General features: G+C 40.7%; 1 protein-coding gene across 3 annotated transcripts in view; it reads right to left on the bottom strand.

The window, feature by feature from the left end:
• Window positions 1–1,498: 1,498 nt before the first annotated feature.
• CPLX2 (complexin 2) overlaps window positions 1,499–25,116 on the bottom strand; it is a 183,204-nt gene continuing 159,586 nt past the window's right edge. For all 3 annotated transcript variants that reach the window (XM_070735833.1, XM_070735834.1, XM_070735835.1), the window contains 3 exons: window positions 13,144–13,251; window positions 9,103–9,278; window positions 1,499–2,902 (listed from right to left, as the gene is read on the bottom strand). In XM_070735833.1, the coding sequence (XP_070591934.1) occupies window positions 2,705–2,902; window positions 9,103–9,278; window positions 13,144–13,174 (405 nt within the window). In that variant the 5' untranslated portion in view covers window positions 13,175–13,251 and the 3' untranslated portion in view covers window positions 1,499–2,704. The remainder of the gene's footprint in view (window positions 2,903–9,102; window positions 9,279–13,143; window positions 13,252–25,116) is intronic.

The raw sequence follows: 25,116 nt of genomic DNA on the forward strand, positions 1-25,116 counted from the left end.
TTTATTGCAATTTTCAACATTCATCCAGGAGGATTATGTAGACCACTGTTTCCCAACCTTGGCCACTTGAAGATACCTGGACTTCAATTCCCAGAATTCCCCAGCCAGCATTTGCTGGCTGGGGAATTCTGGGAGTTGAAGTCCAAATATCTTCAAGTGGCCAAGGTTGGGAAACACTGATGTAGACGATACACCGCTTGTATTCCCCTGGCAAAGTTCTGCCTTTTTTTTTTGGCACAGAGTTTACTTGCCCAGCAACCAGCATGCAGGACTCACAATCACATTCTTTTGTGCTATGGGATGACTGCAGACAAGCTCATGTTAAAAATTGACAAAACGGGTGTTAATGGGCTGTCCCCTTACCACCTCCAACCTGGTCCCCTTTTCGTTTTGCCCGAGGACCTTTTCTTCCCAGCTCCATGGGGCTCTATGATGACCATTGAATGAGTGACTAGCAGAGACAATTAGACAGATAACAAGTGTTGGGGTGTTTTACCCTGTTACAGAGATACCTATGCAAAACATGTTGGGCGGCCAGAGACAAAGACAAGCAGGCAAGGGGGTAAGGGGTGGTCCCTGACCCCAGGACGCTCCTTTATATAGCATGACAGAGCGCAGCCTGCAGAGTTTTTAGCGTTGATAGTATTGCAGTCTAACTGATATGGCTTTAACTATTAAGGAAGAAAGGAAGGATAGAAAGGAAAAAAAAAACGGTGGATTTTTGAATGCAGGGAGATAACTCCCAAATTCAAACTTGACCCCATCCCGAAACAAAAGTAGAAGGGACAGAGTACCAGGAAAATTTACCAAATAATCCAGGCCTTCCTTCTTCCCAAATAAACACAAGAATGAAAACTACAAAACTTCCCCATAGAAGGATGGACGTTTGATTTTTGTTTTCAAGGACTGTTGGTTTCTGGGGAGAGGGCACCGGGCCAAATCAGCAGTGAGGCTTCCTCCTTGTCTCATAGTCACCCCTTTCTGTGTAATGTTGTGGCTTTGAAGAAACAATGGGGAGAATCGGCCATGGAGTGAATGCAACAACCGTGCAGTGGAGGGGAACTACTGCCGTATGCTGGTGGGTGGGTTGGGTGCCCACCATACTCCCAGGCCACATCGGGCAGCAGATATTGAAAAGTGGGAAGATTTTCTCATAAACTACGAAGGATGAACCCTTTGGAATCAGCATCTGGGTATGCATGGTTGCAATCTTTCTAGACGCTTCAGTGAAAAAGGAAAAGGAAACAATTTGTACCTTGGATGCAAGAACAGTTGTGCTAATATTTGTGTGGGCCATTGTGTTTCCATTGGAAAAGAGATTATCAGCATCCCAGGATCAAGATATGATGGGGACGAGCTTACTGCCTTTAACGCAGACCCTTTGGTCTAGTAGACAAGTGTTTCCCAACCTTGGCAACTTGAAGATATTTGGACTTCAACTCCCAGAATTCCCCAGCCAGCGAATGCTGGCTGGGGAATTCTGGGAGTTGAAGTCCAAATATCTTCAAGTTGCCAAGGTTGGGAAACACTGTAGTAGACGACCAAAACTCCCTGGCTTGAGAGGCTGTGCTGCTCTCTCTATAAGTATTAATGCAGGGCATTCCTACAACTTCCTAAAGAAAGCAAGCATCCTTGGGGCGAATGCACGAACGCATCCCATTCCTTCAAGTGTCCTCATTTTGGTCAGTAAACCGATCTCCACATTCATTGCTTTTCTGCATCATGGGAAGGAGTGTGTGATTTCATGCTTTGATTTTCTTTTTACTCTGTAAAAGTCTACCAATGTGTCAGCTAGAAAACTTTTTTTTTGGAATAAAATACTACTACTAGATGAAGGAAGAGGGGGGGGGATCACATCTCTCTCAGGGCCCCCTAAGCAGCCCAGGTATTCCCCCCCCCTACTAGTAACTCACAATTCTTTACAATGGGCCTCCATGCTAGGCTTGTGGTAGGAATGTGATTCTTTTCAGGAATAAATCCTTCCTTCCCCAGCGTATGATAAGACTATTGCCTACAGCCCTGAAGCGAGGATTGGGATAGTGTGTGTGTGTGTGTATCTAACTCCTAACTAGTTAGAGATGGAATGTGCAGGGGCTACCTTGGCCCCCATGAATTAGGCAGGAACAGCAGAACAGAGATCAACAGGCCACAAATCTCTGTTTGGCAGTCATTACAGGGTTAAGGAATATGGGGGAAGGAGGCAGGCTCAGAGGATTGTGCAGGGGCCTGGCCTCTCTCTGGTGCCGCCTCCTCCTCCAAGACCCCGTGAGGTTGTGTCATTGAATTTGGTCCCAGTTCCCATTTGTTTTTGCTTTGCTTTGAGTTTCTAGTCCGCTGGCCCTTTGGCACCACAGAACGCCACTCCAGCTCTGCGTTGGGAGGGGGGAGGGGAAGGAGGTAAAACTCCTGGCAGTGCCCGGCCTGTGGCTCCAAGGAATCCAGCAGCCTAGAGTGATGATAGCAAGGAGGCAGGGTAGGGAGTACGTCCCGTGCCTGACGTGCTTCCCTTGGGGACCGAGAAGCCGGCCTGGGAAAGGCCTGTGGCACAAAGATGTGTGAAGTCTCCCCTTGAAACAAAAACTGGAAAGGAAAAATGCCCCATGAAACCCCCAAAAGAAAGTCCCTTCACCACCCAAAGTCCTCAACCGGGTGTTGCATCGACAACACCAGGAAACTCTGGGTGGGATTTGGGCTGGTATGGCGGCTACTTCTTGAACATGTCTTGCAGTGGACCCGGCAGATACTTGAGCACCGTATCCAGAATGCTCTCCTCATCCTCATCTTCGTCATCTCCACAGCCGGCTGGGATGGCTTTCTTGGGTCGCGTCAGGCTCCCCTCGCAGGGCTGTTCCAGGGCCGCCTTCTCCTCTGCTTCTTTCTCCTCTTTCTTCTTCAGGCCATACTATGTCGGGGGACAAGACACACAAGACTGCTCAGAGAAAGGCAGGAGAAGGTAGATCTTGACTTGCAACACCACTGGGCCTTGGGTCACAGGTGTCCTAAATTAAGGTTGCATTAGCTTAATCACTGAGGCTTCTGGAGATTAACCAGCTGCTCCAGTAAATGACATCAGCTGCTTCCATAGTGATAAAAGTCTGTTCTGAACACGAACGCTGTACAGGAAAGAACTTTACATTTTATGGATAATTGTGAGGCAAAAACTGCACCTTCTGTTGCCTTTGTATATATTTCCCTTACTGCCTAAGCCAGTGTTTCCCAACCTTGGCAATTTGAAGATATCTGGACTTCAACTCCCAGAATTCCCCAGCCAGCATTCGCTGGCTGGGGAATTCTGGGAGTTGAAGTCCAAATATCTTCAAGTTGCCAAGGTTGGGAAACACTGGTCTATGCTAAGACAGCATCTAGACGGTACAGCAAGTATTGGAACACCACATGGACCCTGAATGAAATCCGAGGCAACACTAACCCCTTACCTTTCACGTGAATGGAAAACCTGGAAAAATATTTTATGATTTTGCATTCATTTAGAAAAGTAACTTCCTTGCCGACTCAGTGAAGGATGTTTTACAATAACCATAGCTAGCATTCCAAATGACTATGCTTGATATAGGGAACGAGAGTTGTCGTTTGACATGGCTTTAAGACCCCATGTTGGAAAGTGGATTAAATAGTGTTAAGTTCTACCCTGGATATCTGGCTAAAGCATTTGAGGGTACTCATACTGGAAAAAAATAGGAATCTGGCTAGATGAAATCCTCAACATAGAGATAGATAAAACTCCAGAATGTTTCCTCTTGGGTATTATAAGACAAAAGTTGAAAAAAAAAATCAAATCTACCTAGTTATACATATTACTACAGCAGCCAGACTAGCATTCGCACAATGGTGGAAAAATGATGACATGTCACATGATGGACTAATATTAGAAAAGATTAGAAGCTGCGCAGAAATGACCAAACTAACTATGGAACTTAGAAATAACGAAGATTCTGTCTTTTATAACTGCTGGGACTCTTTCTACCGCTGGATAGAAAAAGGAAAAAAAAAGAGAGAAGAAAATCTGATTAATTAACAATTGTGACTGTATGTATACAAAAATAACAGTCTGGTGTTTATTCTATTTTAGTAAAAGAATGAAATATGATATTTACGAAAACCAAACCTATCTACTTATAATTTTTCTGCTATTTCATACTCAACTTTATCTCTTATTTATATACAATGTAATTATTTAACTATACTATATCAGGATATTGAGAATATTCATAGCACAACTTATTATCATAGATCTGCTGTTCACCCGCCCAACCTTTTAAATGTATTTTCCGTTGTTATTGTATATTGTATATTGTCTATTGATGTTTATATGTTGTTATGTCTTTGTATATAGTCTTGTAAATAAAAAATATTATTTTAAAAAAAAAGAATTTGAGGGTGCTATGTGCCCGCATAACATTTTCCTCTCCTCTCGTGACATAGTAAAGAAGTCTAAGAACATACAGAACCTAAAGCAAATGCGAAATATAATGTGCTCCTTTGCTTAACCTGCAGTCTTCACTTCTCATCAGCCCCAATAAAAACATATCATGGGCTGGCCCCTGGTAGCCACAAACACCCTATCTATATCTATATAGCCACAAATGCCCTATTTGTAGCCACTCAGAGTCCGTTTGGAATGAGCGGCATATAAATTACAATAAATAAAATAATTAATAAATCTGGAGAAAGATCTTGGGAATTGCAGATAAGGACACATTACTTTAATATTACCATTTCTAGGGTGAATAATAAGAGCAGACCTACAGCAGCCCTGTTAATAATCTGAGGATGCCTATAGGCAAAAGTGGGGCTGTGATTGGCAGAGGCAATGACTCAGGAGAGAAAGCCTGCCCTGTTCATTAGCAAACATGTTTTTTGTGGAATTGATACTAATTTTGCATGCAATGATCTTTATACACGTAGTCCTTGACTTACCAACAGCATTTAGTGACCATTCAAAGTTGTATGTGTATGTGTATATATATATATATATATATGCTCAAAAAAATAAAGGGAACACTTAAACAACACAATATAACTCCAAGTAAATGAAACTTCTGTGAAATCAAACTGTCCACTTAGGAAGCAACACTGATTGACAATCAATTTCACGTGCTGTTGTGCAAATGGAATAGTTGTGCAAATGAAATATTAAATGAGAGTATTTCATTCATTCAGATCTAGGATGTGTTATTGGAGTGTTCCCTTTATTTTTTGAGCTTTTTTGAAAATTAAGGGAGACTAGGATAGATCTATTTTGGCCTTGTTCTGGCCTCATCAGCTAGCCACATGCTCTCACTGGGATATATATATACGACAGTGCTCTCATGTTCAAATTTTCAGTAGGAATAAGAAAAAGAGAAGAACTTTCCAGGAGGATGTGCCTCTAAGAAGCTTATTAACGAAAAATGAAGACAATTTCCCTTCCATTTAGTTCTCTGTTCAACACTTGGTATGCTACTGAATTTTCTTTCAGCAAAATTAATTCTTCCAAAGAAACTTATTCTCAATCTTATTAGGCATTCCCCCATTCTTACTCCTTCCAATTTAGCTGATGCTTTGCATTTATAGCAATTTTTATGTGTACAGTATTTCTGGTCTATCCCTTCTTGGTGCACCTGTTACACATAATGTTTTCAATTCACATTTCTATAATTGCTTCCCACCACTGAGATAATTTCCCTTTAATTCTTTTTGGTATCATCTATGACATCCAACACTTGTTTTGCAAGCTGGATTGCACTGGAAGAGCTCAACAGAAACACTTCAAACATCTCAGCATTCAAGTAATCGTATCAGTGCTGGTTCTCTCTTGCTGCCACAGAATGAAGAACTGACCTAAAAAGGTGTTAGGGAAATGAATGAATAAGCAACCTTGTCATGAACTGGAGCCTGTCTTCATTGAGCTCACTGTCTGTAAAGAAGGGCCAGGCATTAATAGTAAAAAAAAGATACGCAGATACACAGAAAGCTAGGCAAAGAACACTGGCTCAAATTCTGCATAATTATTTAAAGGGAGAGCAGTGCCTGCTTGTGCCTAGCTGTCACTCTCTTATTTTAATTTTTTTTTAAAGGCAGATGACAGACACTGAAATTTAGTTATTTCCAGCGACCTATATTCTCCTTTTTAGAAGACAAATAAGCCAGGAGGAGAGGAATGACGGAGTGAAAGAAAATAGCAAAGGAGGATGCCAAAGAACACTCTATTAGCACCCAGATTCAGCGCAGGATACGATGGCTCACGCCTGGCCCGAAGGCAATTCATTTATTTGTTAAATTTATATGCCCCTTGAGACCACACTCCAAATCTCTATGAATGATTCTCCTCTTGCTGCAGTCAAATAGAGAAATAGGCATCAGAGGACAATCATTCATGAACAAGTGCATATAATCCCTGGGGAGAGCCAGCCTGGAAGCTGGGATAGATCATATCATTCTGCTGAACAGATTAGCACTTCTCCAGAGGTGGGCTCTTAGATCCAGAAAAGGAAAACTCCAAACAAAAGGGTAAAAAAAAAATGTAAAGAGGAACAGTGGATGGGCTATGCAGCTGAACGAATGACTGTTGCTAATAGCAAAAAGCGGCCTTTCCCTTAACATCAAGCAGCTAAACATTGACCAGTTTTAGTACATTGAAGGATTATCAGCAGCAGCAACAGCAACAAAAGTTCACATCAAAGGAGCAAAGGAGATGGTAATCTTAACGGCCTGGCAGAGGCCACTTCACCTCTAGTTGCTGGACTCCAATAGAAGCTGTTTAAATAATTATAGCTGGCCCTGGAATAAGAGCTACAGAGAAGAGGCTGTTCTTTGCAGAACGAAAAAGAAGGAATAATGTTTAGAAGGTGAATGAGCACAATCATGTTGCGTGCAGGTGGGTTTCTCTTTCATTCGTCTGGAACAGCTGCAGTGAGGAACAAGCAATGCTGGGATGTTCCAGTGGGGATACAAGTAGATTCAAGAGCTCATGGTAAGGGCCCTTGTTGCTTTAATTCAGTGAAGAGGGACAAAACTGGGAGCCTTTGTTCTCCATGTGCAGGCTTATCCTGCTGGCATAATGCTGTCAATCAAGCGGGGACAACAGGATTCGATCCCTTACCAGGGAGCAGATGGTTTCATGGCTGTACACTGCTTCCCTTCCCATTCTCTGGACGCTACCCTGTTTCCAGGTGTCAGAAGCCCTTTCTGACACCTGAGCTCATCTTTCAGGAATTCGGTTGTTCCATGCGTTTCCCAAAGCACAGGGCAGGGAATTGGGCGTAGTTGGCTGCACCCCCATGGACCTCTAGTTGAGAATGGAAATACTGGACTAAAATGGGTGCTGGCCTGATCCAGCAGGGCTACTTTTATATTCTTACCTTCAGGTGCTGGCTGCCCAGGTGTCATCTTTGCCCAATCTTCATTGTTCCCTTTTGGGGAAGCCACATTTCAAGTGCAATAGAGACCTGAGGTTGCAGCCCTTCAGTGGGAAGGCAGATGGGGGGAGGGGCAGGGTTCCAGGGAGAGACCAAGGGGTTCAAGGAAGGAGAGGGGCCTGGCTTGGGTCTCTAAGGGCTACATGGAGCAACTGGGAAGGGTTTAATCCCATGGACTGGAAGATCTCCATTCCTGTTGTAGATGCTGGATCTGTAAGGGATATTATCTATTGAGTTTTGCAATATTCCCACCTCCTGTAATTTCTCTAGCCCAGGAGTAGGCAAAGTTGGCTCTTCTATGACATGTGGACTTCAACTCCCAGGATTCCTCAGCTAGCATGATTGGGTCAGGAATTCTGGGAGTTGAAGTCCACAAGTCACAGAAGAGCCAACTTTGCCTATCCCAGCTCCAGCCCATACTAGTCAGAAAGCCCTGTGCCTATGGGAAGGTTACATTAGATATGGCGTAGTTACATGACAATATTTCTGGCTTTCTTTCTCCTTTTATTAAAAAGCTGATGCATGAAGGAGTTGGCATGGCCATCCAAATGTCAAGCCTTAGGGTAGAATTACTGCACCTTCAGACATCATTAAACTACAACCGCCAGTAGCTGATGCAGGGCCAATAATAAGGAATGGTGGCCTCTATAACAAGGCAGGAAGAAGTCAAAATGATGACCCTGATTATGAAACTATCATGAAAACAGCATGTAATGACATCATGATGTCGGAGGTATATTCCCCTCAATTATTGCTCCTTCACCAACAACCAATAGGAGAGATTATAGTTTAACAACAACTGCTTAAAAGTTACAAATTTTTCTGGGTAATCAATGCATTTTTCAAATAATTCAGGTTAGATTGAGTGGCTTCTCAAAACTGGAGTTTTTGTACTTTAAGAAAAGAAGCCATGTGTTGGCCATCATGATCAAGAATAATCTGTCGTCAGACTTGGGAGAACCGAGACATCTATCTATTGCTTTTTTTTTTTCCTTTTTAGACTTTTTAATGTAAAACTGTTATTTTAGATTTTAAGTATTAGATTTGTTACCATGTATTGTTTTTTATCACTGTTGTGAGCCGCCCCGAGTCTATGGAGAGGGGCGGCATACAAATCTAATAAATAATAATAATAATAATAATAATAATAATAATAATAATAATAATAATAAAATAAATCACTTCTCCAGTTTCCTAAAGCTCAGTCTCCCTACTCTCTATTCTTTTCTTACCATTTCTTCCAAACCACTCCCTCAAGAGCTTAGTGACACAGAGATTACCGCATTTTTCAGACTATAAGACACACATTAGCTTTAATGAAGAAAACAAGAAAAAAAAATTCTGCCTCTGCCTCTCCTACCCATTCGTTGTTCCCTGTTTGCTGTGGCCCATTCGCTGCCAAGGCCCATTCACTATTGTCGCTCATTCACCACCACCGCCACCGCCATGGCCCATTCACAAATGATTGCTGTGAATGCGGCAGCAATAGATGGTGATAGGTAGCAGTGGCAGCGATAGGCAGTGATAGGTGGTGGTGGCGGCAATCTTCGCCGCCTAGAAGAGTTGATTGGTGCTGCATAAACCCACTCCCTCTTGCTGCCCTAATATTCACTCTATAAGACGCACAGACTTTTGGGGGAGGGTGCGTCTTATAGTCCAAACAATACCCGGCAGGAAGGTGACCCACCTTGTCACGGATTTGCTGCCGAACCTTTTCCCGTTCTGCCTCCATGCGGGCATGCTTTGCCTTGCGCTCTTCCTCTTGCTGGCGTAAGGCTTCTTGTCGTTCTTCTTCTTTTTTCTGGGCATCGGGGTCTTTTTCCTCTTCTCCTCCCAACATTTTACCCATGTCCTTCGTGGCCCCTGCACATGACATGGTTGAAGAAAACATAGTAAGAGGGACTCCTGTGGGAATATCCCGTTTCTTTTCAGCATTTCATTCATAATGAGCCGAGGTGGCGCAGTGGGTAGAGTGCAGTACTGCAGGCCACTGAAGCTGACTGTAGATCTGTAGGTCAGCGGTTGAAATCTCATCAGCGACTCAAGGTTGACTCAGCCTTCCATCCTTCCTAGGTGGGTAAAATGAGGACCTGTATTATGGGGGCAATATGCTGACTCTGTTAAAAATGGTATTGATAACATGTTATAAGCTGCCCAGAGTCTAAGGAGAAGGGTGGCATAAAGCAAGGAAGCAAGGAAGCAAGGAAGCAAGGAAGCAAGGAAGCAAGGAAGCAAGGAAGCAAGGAAGCAAGGAAGCAAGCAAGCAAGCAAGCAAGCAAGCAAGCAAGCAAGCAAGCAAGCAAGCAAGCAAGCAAGCAAGCAAGCAAGCAAGCAAGCAAGCAAGCAAGCAAGCAAGCAAGCAAGCAAGCAAGCAAGCAAGCAAGCCATCAACAAACCAACCAACCAACCAACCAATCAACCAATCAAACCATCAAACAAACAAACAACAAACAAATTTCCCAGCAGGCTGGTATTATTCACTTCTACTATTAAGGAGAAAAATAAGGACAGGGTGGATTGAAGTTTCTTCAGTCAGGCAAAATGACTGTAAGCTTCTCCATCAGCCTTATAAAAAACCCCACCCTATTGTAATGTCTACCAGGACCAGTGACTTATACTTTCTTTTCTAGATGGAAACCTAGATGGGTGTTTTAGGCCTGAAAGAGGGTGATTTTGGGCCAGTCACTCTCTCTTAGCTGAACACTCCTCACATGTTGTTGTATTAGATATGCACACAGCCTTCAGTTATTTATAATAATAAAGGCAGGATAAAAGCAAGCAAACAAGTCTCTCTCCAAGGCAGAATCTCAGAACCAATATATCTCCTTCCTGATTGTGAGAAGCCAGTAGGTGAGACAATTAGCAAATTTCCTTGGTGGATCTCTAGGGGGAGCTCAGATGTCACTAGACATATGAATAAGAACACTATTTTTTAAAAGGGCCTTTCTCTCTCTCTCTTTCTCTCTTAATTGTCTTGGTTTTCCCATTACGACAACACTGTCTAAGCTTGAGTACAATATTATATAAGCAATACCTTTGTACTTATGTTTGTGTTAAATGTGGGGCAATTGTCTGGACAGTTCTATCTTCTTAAATAAAACAAAACAAAAAGAGAACTTTACTTATATTAGCAATAAGTAAAGTTCAAGAACTAATCGGACAGCATAGTTAAGGAATTGGGCTGGGACTCAGAAATCCAAGTTCAAATTCTATTTGACTTTGAAGCTCGTGGGATAAAATTGAGCCAGTCCTTTCTCTCAAAGCCACTACTTTACAGACTTTTTACAATGATACAATGAAAGGGGATTTCCCTTGATCTCTCAGAAGCTCAAAAGCAGAGATGGATAACTTGTGGCCAAGTCCTCTTTTTTTTTTATAGGCCTTGAAACTCTCTCCAATCACATCTATGGGCATTCACATTTTGTAATAGATGTCAGCTGAGAATTTAACAGGATTTTTGTTTTTTTGGACTTCTCTGTTGTAAACTATAGGTTTTACCTGCGCAAGGGATCTACACATTTGATAAGCACTATGTGTTTGGGATGTCCTGCCTTATTTAAAGGACAGAATTCCAGATATTCACATAAAAAGTCCGAGCTTTGTAAGATAGGTTGTAGAAGTGTGTTACTGCTTGAAAAAAACCAACCCACTCCTGATACCCATCAGATTGAAAAAGTTTACAAAACTTTTTTTTAGTTTGTTATGTTTTAATTTCAGCTAACTGTTCGACTTCTTTTACTGTTCTGTATTTATTTTTATTGTACTTATATCGTTGTTGTAAGCCGCCCTGAGTCCTTCGGGATTGGGCGGCATAGAAGTCAAATCAATTAATCAATCAATCAATCATGAACTTTTTGTAAACTTTTTTTTTACAAAACTTGCCAAAATGTTTTTTGTAAATATTCCCAAAGTGTTTGTTCCCACTGTCCAGCAATTCATCATCATTTTTTCCATCCCCAGGAGTGGATGACCAACCAAGATCACAAGAGCATGGCATATAAGAGTGATGGTGAACCTATGGCATGTGTGCCACAGGTGGATTTACCCTATGTCAGCTCAAGTGCGCATGTGTGTGCTGGCCAGATGATTTTCGGCCTTGGGGAAGGCTCTTTCACCCCCCAGAGGTTTTAAGGACGTTTCCTACAGCCCCGGAGTGCAAAAAACAATCCAATCATCCAACGGATGAACTGGAAGTTCGGAAAAACAGACTTCCGGTTTGCCTGTTGAGCTGTTTTTTGCACTCCGGGGCTTCAGGAAGCTCTCCTGAAGCCTCTGGAGTACGAAAAACAGCACAATGGGCAAACCAGAAATCCATTGGGCTGTTTTTCACCTTCCAATCTTCAGTGAGGCCTGTGCACATTTGCAGGTGGGGGGGATTGTGTGCATGCACAGGGGGCACTGTGGAAGAATACACATGCATGAGGGGGAGGAAATAGGCATGTGCGAGCGCGTTAACACATACACACATACCATCTTGGCACATGAACCAAAAAAAGCTTGCCATCACTGGGATACCCACCCCGAGTCTTCGGAGAGGGGCAGCATACAAGTTTAATTTATTATTATTATTATTATTATTATTATTATTATTATTATTATTATTATTACATAATATTTCAGGACAATGTCAAAAAACAAAACAAAACCCCCAAGCCTCTTTTGCATTGACAAATGTCAGTGTTTGTGATACCACTATAACGAGAACACTACCTGCCTCTGTAGTTTCTCCCCCCCCCCCGAAACCTTAACTTTAAACTGTCTACTATTGACTTCACCCCATTCCTAAGAGGTCTACAAGAGGCGTGCATAAGTGCACTAGCATGCCTACCATCCTTTTTCCTAAAATCTCCATGTATTTTTGTAAAATATGTACTCAAAACCACGCTTGCACTTGTACTTGTGTGCTGCATGGTAGTTTAAGGAATGCCACTGCTCTTCAAAAATAATACTATTCCTTCCTATCTACAATTTCTGAAACCCCATGTGGATGAGCTAGAAAACAATTGGAAGAATGTTCTGAGGACAGACAAGATCATAATAAGAATTTTTTGGCTTGAATGAAAAACATCTTATTCAGTGAAAGCAAACACTGCATTCCAGCATAAGAGTCTCATCCTATCTGTGAAACATGATGGTGGCAGTATCATGATTTGGGCCTATAGACCCAAATATGCTACCTCTGGACCAGGGCTTGTGATAGTTCGGAGAACCGGTACATACCACCTCTGACTGCCCCTGTCCCCAACTATTCTCTGCCTCCCGAGTCCCAACTGAGCGGGAGGAAATGGGGATTTTTCAGTATCTTTCCCCTGGAGTGAGGAGGGAATGGAGATTTTACAGTATCCTTGCCTGCCACACCCACCAACCCAAACCATGTCAATCCCATAGAATAGGTAGTAAGAATTTTTGAATCCCACCACTGATTGATGGGACTATGAATTTTGAATAGTAACAGCAAAATTAACAGGAAAATGTCAAAGTATCTGGCCTTCAATTGAAGATCAAAAGAAGTGGGTAATGCAGCAATGACTCAAAACACACAAGTTGTACCGCCAAAGTTTGGTAAAAGCAGAAGAAGGGAATGGCCATGTCAAAGTTCTGATCTTAATCCTACAGAAAAGTGGAAGGACCAGAAGTAGACTCTCATGCAAGGAAGCCCACCAGAAATTCAATCTTAAGTGCTTAGAACAGTGGAACGAAGAGAATATCGTGAGGAGGCAAGACTTACCCCCTAAGGCTTGTTTCATCACAAAATCCATTGCTGCTGGCCACGTTAGTGAGCTCTAGGAATTCTCATCCAGTGCTGCTGATAGAAAGTCAAGGAGTCAAGGGCTACCTGGAAAGGAAATGAAATCAAATGAGCAGGATAAAGGGGAAAAAATTCAGTGACTGTTGAACTAAGCTCTGACCAGTGAGTCATCCATTCCTTCAGAAGCCCAGGTTCAATGCAAGGAACTTAATTTAATGAATAGCAATGCAAGAATATCTGAGCTGTTCAGAGGCACAAGTGTACCAGAGTTAAGGCATGTTTAATCATATTATGGTGTCATATCCATCCTTTCTTCAGAAATGAGCATAGCTTCAATATTTTTTTAAAGTCAAAACAACCATCAATTAAATTCATGGATGTATCCATCATTCTTTGGACCTTGTAGCTTTTCTGGCACCAAGGATAATGTTTAGATAATGAACACAAAAGGACTGCAAAATTGCAAATTGTGAATGAGCATAAAACCAAGGAACTACAATAAACTACACACTCTTTAAAACTCTGCCTCTTGAATCTTTTTTTAAAGAGAAAGATGTTTACTGCAATATATTTTGAAGAATAAGCGTAGCAAATAAGCAAATAAGCAATGCACACCCACATGTCTCAGTTCTGTAATAACAATGCATTAAAATTGCCGCTAAGTGCTGTTCGGCTAAACTTGAATTTAAAATGTCCCATCTTTTAAAAGTTGACAACTGTAGTGTCCATTAAGGACAGAGGCAGCTTATCCATTATGAAATTGCACTCTGTGGATTATGCTGACACTTCACAGGCACCATGTAGGAGCTACCATGGCTAAAACGAAGGTTAGCATTTGCTGACAAAAACTCATGCCATGAATAATTTGTTACTATTTAAACCCCATAGATGAAAATCAAAGCTAATAATTGTTTATGCTGCACGAAGCAAATATACCCAACTTTCTAGAATGCATTTATTTATCAACTGATGTTTTTATATTAAATTGAGCTGACCACTGATAAAATTTTTGATCAATGATTTTGATCAAAAGTATTGCAAACCTTCTTGCTTGTAGATTGACCTCTACCTATGTCTCTAGTTTATGACTGGCCTATATTGGCTGGGAATATGGTTGCTGGAATATTAGATCTCAAGGAGTGATGAAGGAGATTCAGTTTTGAAAACACTTGATACCCTGGAAATCATACACAGACTTTATAAAGAATTTATGAGTGCCATTGTATTTCCTTTTGAAACATTTTCCATTTCTTGATGTCAAATAATCCCTGATTATAATCTGTATATTTCAATTTTCATCGGCCTCTGCCCACTTTCCCAAGTCTGAAAATTAAAGCAGCTTCAACTATAAAGAACAGGTTTACACTGGTCCGTTTAAAGGCCATAAATACCTTTTCTACTGATTACTTTCTTCAGGAATGCCTTGCTGGGAGCCAAGGGAGCATTTATTAGGTACCATTGCCAGAGAATGAGATACATGCTCCAGTGAATGTGTATTCAGAATGAAATCATACCCAATTTATTGGAACTCAGTCCTAAGTAAGTTTATGTTAGTTTGAATTATGAAACAAGGCTTTTCTCCCAAGAGGGCTTAAAATATAATACTGGATATAAAACTAGAAAGTGCATAAAGGCAAATATACACATGTATAAAACTATTTCTCATTGTTATTGATTATAATTCTAACCTGTCTTTTCCCCCCCTTGAGTTCAATTTCAACAGTGATCTGGGTAGCTGGATCACTTTCAACTACCTTTTAAAGCTGACTTTAGTACAGTAAATGCAAGCCCTTTTTCCATACTGTTTTTTTTCTTAGCCTTTCTCCAGAGATAGTTTGCCAGGGATCAGCTGATTCTAGGAAAAGATCTTCGAAAAGCTGGAGCTGCCTGAAAGCAATTGTCCATTTGTGGTATATATTAAGAAAACTAGATGTGAAGCAGGCTCCACCCTACAAAAATGCCCATCAGCAAAGCTTAGATAGAAACATAGAAACATAGAAGACTGACGGCAGAAAAAGACCTCATGGTCCATCTAGTCTGCCCTTATACGATTTCCTGTATTTTATCTTACAATGGATATATGTTTATCCCAGGCAGGTTTAAATTCAGTTACTGTGGATTTACCAACCACATCTGCTGGAAGTTTGTTCCAAGGATCTACTACTCTTTCAGTGAAATAATATTTTCTCACGTTGCTTTTGATCATTCCCCCAACTAACTTCAGATTGTGTCCCCTTGTTCTTGTGTTCACTTTCTTATTAAAAACACTTCCATCCTGAACCTTATTTAACCCTTTAACATATTTAAATGTTTCAATCATGTCCCCCCTTTTCCTTCTGTCCTCCAGACTATACAGATTGAGTTCATTAAGTCTTTCCTGATACGTTTTATGCTTAAGACCTTCCACCATTCTTGTAGCCCGTCTTTGGACCCGTTCAATTTTGTCAATATCTTTTTGTAGATGGTTTTAAGGAAGAGGGAGGTGGTATATTCATACATCCCTGCCCCAGTTTTCATTTCAGGTAGAGTCTTTGTGTGCCATTTTCACTTAGGTTTGAATTAGGAGGGCAATGAACAGAGTGTTTCCCTACAATCGTAGAGACAATAGGGGCATAGTTTTGAAGGCTTGATCTTAGATACTTTGGGTACTTTATTTATTACAACATAGAAAGAGCTATATTATAATGGCAATATGAATCCCACTGATCTTAGTGAAACTTACTACTGAGCAGAGAAAACTGTAAAATGAGGTTAAACGACTTTGTTGTTATATGCTGCCCATGTGATTTGGTATTTGGTTCATGCAGTACTATAGTGGTGTTATTATGGAATGCGCAATCCAAAAGAACACAAAATAGTAACAGCAATAGCACTTAGAGTTAAATACCACTTCACAGTGCTTTACAGTGCTCTGTAAGTGGTTTACCGAGTCAGCCTATTGCTCCCAATAATCTGGCTCCTCATTTTACCGACCTCGGAAGGATGGAAGGCTGAGTCAACCTTGAGTCGTGTGAGAATCAAACTGCTGAACTGTAGAATTAGCAAACATGGATACTAACAATGTACATGCCATTCAGTTCTTTAAGGAGTACTGTATTTCAATTGTGCCCTCCCAATCGCCCCCCCCCCAAATCTGTTTGGAGCAACCAGAAAAAGGAGACGACAAGAAAGGTTGGATTTTATCAGCCTTTTTTGCCATATAAGTGCTCTCTTTATCAGTTGGAATGTTTATGTCACTCAAACACTTACAATCTTCCATTTGTAAAAATGGGGCCTGATGGGGGAGGGGGTGGAAGCCAACAACACCTAATGCAAAGAGCTTAATCTGACTCATTTGCTCTAATCTTGAAATGTGGGTAGCTATTTATCTCTAGGAAGCTGTGCCGACAACTCACTTAGACCTGTAATTGCTGTGGTGAGCTGAGGTGAGGAATCCATCTCTAGTTTCTAAAATGGAAAATATAAACTGATTTCTTTAGATCACGTTGGGGAGTGATGTGTGTGCACGCATGCATTTTCTGACCCCCTGCTGTTGGCGTTCAGGCAGCCCCCCTGCAAAAATTGATCCTGTCCTGTCTACCATAGATTAACTACTGCTGTTTCTTAGTAATTAAGATCATTTTGGAAGGCAGAGAACACCGCAGTGGTCCAGGTCACAGGAGATAATGGCTTGTTAGCAGTGCGGCGTATTCTGTGTTACACTTAACATCAATGCTCTATTCTCTACAGCGCTTTTAAGCTCCGCCACAAAAGCACTGTTTGTAGTTCTAAGCTCTCCCTCTCTGATGCAATGCTTTGGTACAGAGTTAGTCCAAAGAAGAGGAAACTCATCTGAGCCAGGTGCACCAACATTCGGCAGAAAATGTAATCTGTTGATTTGAAGTAGATGTAGGATTATTAAAATACAACCTGAAAGGATTGTATTTATTTATTTATTTATTTATTTATTTATTCATTCATTCATTCATTCATTCATTCATTCATTCATTCATTCATTCATTCATTCATAGAAACATAAAAGTCTGACGGCAGAAAAAGATCTCATGGTCCATCTAGTCTGCCCTTATACTATTTTCTGTATTTTATCTTAGGATGGATATATGTTTATCCCAGGCATGTTTAAATTCAGTTACTGTGGATTTACCAACCATGTCTGCTGGAAGTTTGTTCCAAGGATCTACTACTCTTTTAGTAAAATATTATTTTCTCATGTTGTTTTTGATCTTTCCCCCAACTAACTTCAGATTGTGTCCCCTTGTTCTTGTGTTCACTTTCCTATTAAAAACACTTCCCTCCTGAACCTTATTTAACCCTTTAACATATTTAAATGTTTCGATCATGTCCCCCCTTTTCCTTCTGTCCTCCAGACTATACAGATTGAGTTTATCAAGTCTTTCCTGATACGTTTTATGCTTAAAACCTTCCACCATTCTTGTAGCCCGTCTTTGAACCCGTTCAATTTTGTCAATATCTTTTTGTAGGTGAGGTCTCCAGAACTGAACACAGTATTCCAAATGTGGTCTCACTAGCACTCTATATAGCAGGATCATAATCTCCCTCTTCCTGCTTGTTATACCTCTAGCTATGCAGCCAAGCATCCTACTTGCTTTCCCTACCGCCTGACTGCACTGTTCACCCATTTTGAGACTGTCAGAAATCACTTCCCCTAAATCCTTCTCTTCTGAAGTTTTTGCTAACACAGAACTGCCAATACAATACTCAGATTGAGGATTCCTTTTCCCCAAGTGCAATATTTTACATTTGGAAACATTAAACTGCAGTTTCCATTGCTTTGACCATTTATCTAGTCATTCATTCATTCATTCATTCATTCATTCATTCATTCATTCATTCATTCATTCATTCATTCGACTTCCATGCCGCCCAATCCCGAAGGATTCAGGAGGCTATTCTGGAGGGTTACTCTCATTAAGAGTCTCATCCCTTTAGATTAAGCAGCAACAACTGCAACTTACATTTTTCAGAATCGTGTAGAGAGAAGGAATCACCTTCATAGGAGAATGGAATTCCAATAGGATGTATGAGAAGTTCTGAAATAGTTTTCCCCCCACTATGAGTACATACTATCTGTGGGATAGTCTGTATCTTAATAAATGAGGCTCGGAAAATGAGGTCCGTAAAATAATTCCCATTGAGTAATAGACAAGATAAATCCTAGCAATAATAATAAGCCTAGGGAATAATAACTGTTGGAGACAGAAAGGGCCTATGAGCTCATTTGTTGCAACTGCCCACTAATGGCAAATAAAACTGGCTAATATATTCTGAGCCTACAGACCATCTGGCTGAAGGCAACTTTCTTTACACCAATCGGCAGCATTTGTATTTTGTGTTTTTTAGGTTGTGGGAGAGAGACAAATTAATTATAAACTGATCAATAATGCACCTCAGAAATGAAAAAACAAGAGACATGGAAGATGACTCCTTTGATTTGTTTAATTGCAGTCTGATGCCTGTGAGATTTTGAGTCACAGCAATCTTTTCTGAAGACTGTCACTTGAGAACTACAGCCTGTGGGCCACATGCAGGCCGTCAAAGCCATTAATCCAGCCCATGCAGGATGAGGCTGCCCTGATCACATTGCCCTGCCCACCCTGTGGCTGAGCACAGGACTTATTATCTTTGTGAGCCACATGTAATTATAATTATAGTAACAGTGGGCAGTCAATAACAGTGTAATTTTTTAAATAGTTCATTAATGTAATATCTCCGGGACCGCCTTCTGCTGCACGAATCCCAGTGACCGGTTAGGTCCCACAGAGTTGGCCTTCTCCGTGTCCCATCAACTAAACAATGCCGTTTGGCAGGACTCAGGGGAAGAGCCTTCTCTGTGGCGGCCCCGACCCTCTGGAACCAGCTCCCCCCAGAGATTAGAACTGCCCCCACCCTCCTCGCCTTTTGTAAACTCCTTAAAACCCACCTTTGCCATCAGGCATGGGGGAATTGAACATCTCCCCCGGGCCTATACAGTTATGTATGGTATGCTTGTATGTATGTTTGCTTTTAATAATGGGGTTTTTAGTGTTTCTTTTAAATTATTAGATTTGTTATAGATTGTTTATTATTGCTGTGAGCCACCCCAAGTCTACGGAGAGGGGCGGCATACAAATCTAATAAATAAAATAAAATAAACTAATCAATGTATCAATGAACATAAAAGATAAAGTTCTTCTTTATCAACCCAATTACCTTATGTATTACAATTTTGGTTCCAACATGGTTTGTTTGTCACCATTTTTCTCACTTTTGCAACAGGAATGTGGGTTTAGGCAAAAATTTGGCAAACCTATAACTAAGCTATACTTTGAGCCAAGATTTCCTAAGGAGATTTTTCTCTCTCTTTAGAAAGAGTGTACCAGTTTGGTGTAGTGTTTAAGGCATCAGGCTACAAAATGGGACACTGAGTTCTGGTCTCAACCGTAGGCACAAAGCCAGCCAGGTGTCCTTGGGCTAGTCATTTTCTCCCAACCTTACCAAGAAAACTGCAGGGACTAGTCCAGAAAGTCTGAAAAGTGTATATGATGACTGAATGGAGGAAAAATAAAAGAGACCTGCTTTTCCTCTGCTGAAATTTCATCGTGCCAATAAATAGAATGAGAAGTATAGTAGCAGCTACATGTTGTGTAAATAGGACAGAGTGAGGATCCAGGTATAATGACTGAACCATCACAGTAAGAGGAATAAGCCCTGAGATTTTGTGGAACATCCTATATTCATCCTTGGACATTGGAGTAGAAACAATATTTTAGACACATGCAGCAAAAGAGATGGTGTTTTCCCCCCAACCAACAAGCCAATAAGCCCTCTTCCCTCAACAAATCACCTACAGAGTTTCAGCAGCTTGCGTCCTGTTGATGACAGTCAAACAAGCCCCTGTGTAGATCTGCCAGGAATGCCAATTGCCTAGCCTCGGGACCAAGTTCTTCTGCATTGGCTGCCACACACATATTCAGAAATTAGTTCTGCTGTTGTGTTCTTTATCTGCACTGCCCTGTTAAATACACAAGCACGCTTGCTTCCTTCCCCGCTGCCTATGCATGCGTGAAGGCAATGTGCCTTCAAGACACATAATCTTAAGATCTCCTACGAAGATATTTCTGGAAAAAAAATACCCACAAAGAGTGAAATTAGATTTAATATGTGCAAGGATGGATAACAATTATAATTCCAGATGGTGGGAAATTTAACTCTTTTCTCTCCTGAGATTTGAGGAGCCCGAGGAAAACACCTCCCCAGAACTGAAATTTCCTTTGATTCAGATGCCTGATATTTATATGGGACGAGACCATCATAACATGGGTGTGCTAGGGGTCATGGAAATTGCACTCTAAGACATCTAGAAGGCATTAAAGGAACAAAAAGGTGTGCTACACTTCCCAAGTAATGGTATGCTCTTGATTGTTTCCATGTCATGTCCTTGCATTAAATATTTGCATTTGATAGTATGTATTTCCCCCCTTTTAATAGACACATTTCTTTATGGTCTCTCTCCACTTCTTGCACAAGCACACATAATTTTTCACTGTTACTCAGGCCACTAGAGGCTTTTATAATTATTCTAACTGGCTACACTTGCACACTCTCTTTTCCCCAACAATGCAGTTCTCTCTTTTTCCCACCCACACGTGCCTACCAGCAGCCATATGTTCATGCTTTCTTGCACAGAATGGACTCATGAAGAGACATATACACCCACAGTTTCTTTCACACCTAATCTATCAAACACCCCCCTCTCCTCCTCCTCCACCTCTTTTTCTCTCAATTAGGTGAAAAATATGACTCCCTTTTTATTTTTTCTGTTGGCACACCTTTCATTGCCTTAAGCCTCTTTAGCTTTCTCCAATATATTTTATATATATATATATATATATATGTGTGTGTGTGTGTGTGTGTGTGTGTGTGTGTGTAATTTTCACCGGTACAGGTATGACAGTCTTGGCATTTTTGGGTTTGTTCCCGTGTAGGATTCAGAAATTTCTGCCTACGTTTCGACGAGGTCCCACTCGTCATCTTCAGGCTGGTGCTTCTGTCCTTGTTCTAGAGGCAAAAAGGAGCTGTGACGTTCCTTCAATATACCAGGGTGATCCAACAGAAAAAACATATAGCCCCTCCCTGGTACAAAGCTGAAGGGATCAGATCTGGTGACCTAGAGGTTAATTCTCTGCCTTACAAGGCAGAAGCCCCAGGATCAAATCCCAGTAAGGGTATGGATAGCTGATAAGGCCAGAGCAAGTCCGAAATAGTGCTATCCTAGTCTCCCTTAATTTTAAAAATTATATTTATATGCACACATATTAATGTTAAAGACCCTTCAGCTTGACTAAATAATGCACATAATAATAATGGTGGGGAGGGGAATACAAAAAGGTAAGTTGAGTCGAGTGTCCATTTACATTACTATTGGGCAATGGGTAAGAGGAAGCCATGAAGAAATACTATCTACGTTGGCTTTCAATCTATGGATTCATGAATCATTAAAATGCTACAATGCGTGGGCGCCTGCACCGAACATTCTATCACGTATTTCTAGTGAGGGTCGTTTACTTTGACAGTCTATAAAATGATAATGCCTGTAAGCATTTCCTCCTGCACACGACCAGCTCACCTTGAGCAGGCAGCCAATTTCCAAATTCTTTCACACCGATATTGTGAGCTACCTACTGTATATATACTTTAGCCAAGTAAATCAATTTTCAGAAACCCAGGTAACTCGACAGCCCCCCCCCCTTACAAAACCCATATGTTTATCCTTTCCAATCCCATCTCAATTCAGTAATGATTGAGAGAGTGAGAAATACAAGTCAGCTTTTTGCATAATGTGTGAATTGAATGAATGAGTGAATGAAATTCCATTTGGAGGCCGATTCCTAATCTCAAAGGAGCCACAGGTGGCAGCATCCTTCAGCATCTGTCTAGCTTTCCTACGGAAATTTCCACTGCCGAGTCTAGAAGCAATGAAAGTCAAAAAAGCCAGCAAGATTTGGACTTTTGATACAAAGTAAGTAGATTGGAGGTTAGTTGACACAGCCATGTTTTGCACTGCACTGCACCAAACATGTGACTAACAAAAAAAATAAATTCCAAAGACAAAGACAAGCAAAATGTTCTTTAGACAGATTTAACAATTTTAAAGCAGCAGCAAGCATCAATTTTAATCAACATTGCCAAAACAGCTAGTAGAACCCTCCCAATACAATTAAAACTATCCTGCAGCTGAAATTCTCCCTTATTTACCATTTTGATTAAATGCGTGCACGGAATAAGAAAATATTTTTTTGACCCACCTGATTTAGGCTCTGCTTCCTACTTCCTAAAAGCGGGTTGACTCCTGCTTTCCTTACTCATGTGCTGAACTCAAGATCTATCTATATTATATAAGCATTGTTTATTTACTACTGAGAAGCAAACATATGGTTAAGTTGTGCTGAAGCTGCATTTTTTTCTTTATCAATGTACTCTATCTATCTGAACTATCTGAAAAAATATAGAGAGACTGTACATCTAACAGGTGCATAAAGGTTAAACTGTAGGTTTTTTAATCTATAAAAGTCAAACAGGGCACACACGTAGTACATAAAGATCCAGGACAGAAACAAAGATAGCCCTGAATTTTAACCAAGATTCACATTTCTTCTATATCTCAGCCCTGATTTCATTATTAGAACACAGTTACGGAAAAGGTAAGGTAATCAGAGATGGGTTCTAAGGATACACTGAATGAATTTACACACAATTTTGACATCAAAAAGATTTGGTAAGTGGGCATACTAATAATCCTCAGAGTGTATGAACAGTTAGTGTGTGAATGGTGACCTTAACACCCAAAACCGTCCTGAGTTTCCTTACAAAACTCCAAGACTGAAAGTTCTGTTTCACATAAAGAAAGCCCAAAATTTCTATGAAATTATATATAAGAGGCACCTGAGTTCCTATGACAACATGCACACAATTGATGCCTAGTTATTGTTAAACAGTGAGAGGAGTTAATGAAAGAGTAGAGAATAAGACTACAGAATATTCTAAGAGTAGCACCTGCCACATCAATTTGAACAGGAATGCTAAGCAACATTTTGTAGGATCCTCACTTAACCATTACCTACAAATCATGTGCTGTAAAATACACGAAAAGAGATATATGCACAAAATAAAACAAGTGTAAAGATGCTTATAAGACTAACATGCTACTAAAGTAAGAAACCAGAAGAGGTACCCTAAATAATTTGAAAGCTACAACATCTATGATTCATTTGATGAAGACAATGAAATGGATACATAGTTTGTGCTTTGGAGAAGTGTTTGCACACAAAATAGAATCCATTTGTTTTATACAGCAACTCTTCAGATGTTTGAGCAGAGCTAATGTCTTTCTATGGCAGACAGATCAACCCCCCCCATTATCCAAAGAGCTATACTTGTGTGAGATGCATATTTATGATTTTTTCCCCCCAAGAAATATTTTAGTTAGGAAAATGGGCAAGAGGGCAAACTAAAACTAGCCTAAAGAAACTATAAAACTGATTTTCCTTGGAGCATTTCATGCAAATATCAAGTTCAAGGTATTGCTTGATATTGACATAAAAAAGCATGGCTTTTTTTAAAAAAGCATTTGACAGACACAAAGATCCTTTATGCATGCCATATATGAAAATCCACATATGTGCACAGGGTTACATATACTCATCCATACTGGGGTACACAGTGTACATACAAATGGAAGAGAGGGAGAGATTCCCTATTTGCCCCTTTGGTTTTTCTTACTGAAACCTGAAGAATTCTGAATCTCTGAACCACCTCACTAAGGGCCAGTGAAGCTTCCTCTTGCTGACTTTCTTAATATCCCAAAGAGGACTTTGAAGGTGAGATGTTGCACAAATTGCTCCAACTGCTGGAAGGAGACAGTGAGGTAAAAAGAGGGAGGGGGCAATCCACTATGAAGGGAAGCAAAGGAACCATGCAGTAAGACATAAGGGCACCAGAGTGCCTACTGTCCCCTGTCCCATTGTCTCTCCTATATCTCCTATATCTTCTCTTCTATACCTATATCTTTTTCTGCTATTCTCTCATAGTTATATTTCACTCCTTTATTTTCTCCTCTATTCCCCCTTTAATACATTCTACCTGATTATATCCTCTGTAAACCTCATTGTGTATTATTGTGTATTGGACAAACAAATAAATAAAAATAGAATAAAAGAGCAGAGATGCGGACTCTGAAGATAGCTTCAGTCCCAGCTGAACCTCACTGACTGAAGGAAAAGGATACTGCTGGGAACTTTAGAGCTCGTTTCTCACCAAGCTGGACAGAGTGGAGAAGGAATAGAATAGAATAGAAAAGAACAGAATAGAATTATTTATTGGCCAAGTGTGATTGGACACACAAGGAATTTGTCTTTGGTGCACATGCTCTCAATATACATAAAAAGACCAGATGCATTTGTCAAGAATCATAAGATACAACACAATGATTGCCCGGGTACAAATAAGCAATCGAATCATATTAGGAACCAGTCAATATAAACTGTAAGGATACAAGCAGAAAAGTTAGTCATATAGTCATTAGTGAGAGGAGATGGGTGATGGGAACAATGAGAAGATTAATAGTAGTGCAGACTTAGTACATAGTTTGACAGTGTTGAGGGAATTATTTGTTATCAGAGTGATGGTGTTTGGGGAAAAACTGTTCTTGTATCTAGTTGTCTTGGTGTGCAATGCTCTATAGCGTCGTTTTGAGGGCAGAAGCAGTTTGTGTCTGGGATGTGAGAGGGTCTGTGAATATTTTCACAGCCCTCTTTTTGACTCATGCAGTACACAGATCCTCAATGGAAGGCAGGTTGGTAGCCATTGTTTTTTTGGCAGTTCTGCAATGCATTGCAGTTATGTTTACTACTTCTCTAGCAGATGAATTAAAGAGATGGGGAGCAGAGAGCTCCA

Source organism: Erythrolamprus reginae, chromosome 2, assembly GCF_031021105.1.
Source record: "Erythrolamprus reginae isolate rEryReg1 chromosome 2, rEryReg1.hap1, whole genome shotgun sequence".
Taxonomy (NCBI): domain Eukaryota; kingdom Metazoa; phylum Chordata; class Lepidosauria; order Squamata; family Dipsadidae; genus Erythrolamprus; species Erythrolamprus reginae.